Genomic DNA, 443 nt, shown 5'->3' with positions numbered 1-443 from the left:
GCCCTGCAGGGCCCCGACGCCGAAGGCGGCCTGGAGGTGGCTGCCGGCAAAGTTGAGGGCGGCGGCACGAAAATACACATGCCGAAAGTCAAGGTGCCCAGCGTGGTCTTCTCCAAGCCGACCGTCAAGGCTCCCAAACTGGACGCAGACGTCAGCCTGCACAAAGTCGACGCCAGCCTCCCAGAGGCAGACCTCAAGGCCGGCGCCGGCGACATCAGCATCGCGGCCCCCGACATCAAGCTGCCCTCCGTCGAAGGCTCCCTCGAGCTCCAGGCGCCCGAGATAGACCTCAAAGTGCCCTCTGGCGAAGGCTCGCTCGACGGAGCCGAGCTGGAATCCGCGGGCCTGAAGGGGAAGTTTAAGATGCCCAAGTTCGACAAGCCCAAATTCGGAGTGTCGCTTCCCAAGGCGGAAGGGCTGGAAGGCGAGGTCAGCCTGCCCAC

General features: G+C 65.0%; 1 protein-coding gene across 1 annotated transcript; it reads left to right on the top strand.

Annotated features, from left to right (window-relative positions):
• Window positions 1-21: 21 nt before the first annotated feature.
• On the top strand, window positions 22-437 carry LOC104082986 (protein AHNAK2-like; the record flags this gene model as incomplete). The annotated part of the gene is made up of 1 exon (XM_009586290.1): window positions 22-437. A coding segment is annotated over exon 1 (359 nt), but the record flags the coding sequence as incomplete, so codon positions are not given.
• Between the last annotated feature and the right edge of the window lie 6 nt (window positions 438-443).

Source organism: Fulmarus glacialis, unplaced genomic scaffold, assembly GCF_000690835.1.
Source record: "Fulmarus glacialis isolate BGI_N327 unplaced genomic scaffold, ASM69083v1 C13391495, whole genome shotgun sequence".
NCBI lineage: Eukaryota > Metazoa > Chordata > Aves > Procellariiformes > Procellariidae > Fulmarus > Fulmarus glacialis.
The sequence above is the reverse complement of the archived record's forward strand: the minus strand, read 5'-3'. Positions and strand labels throughout refer to the sequence as shown.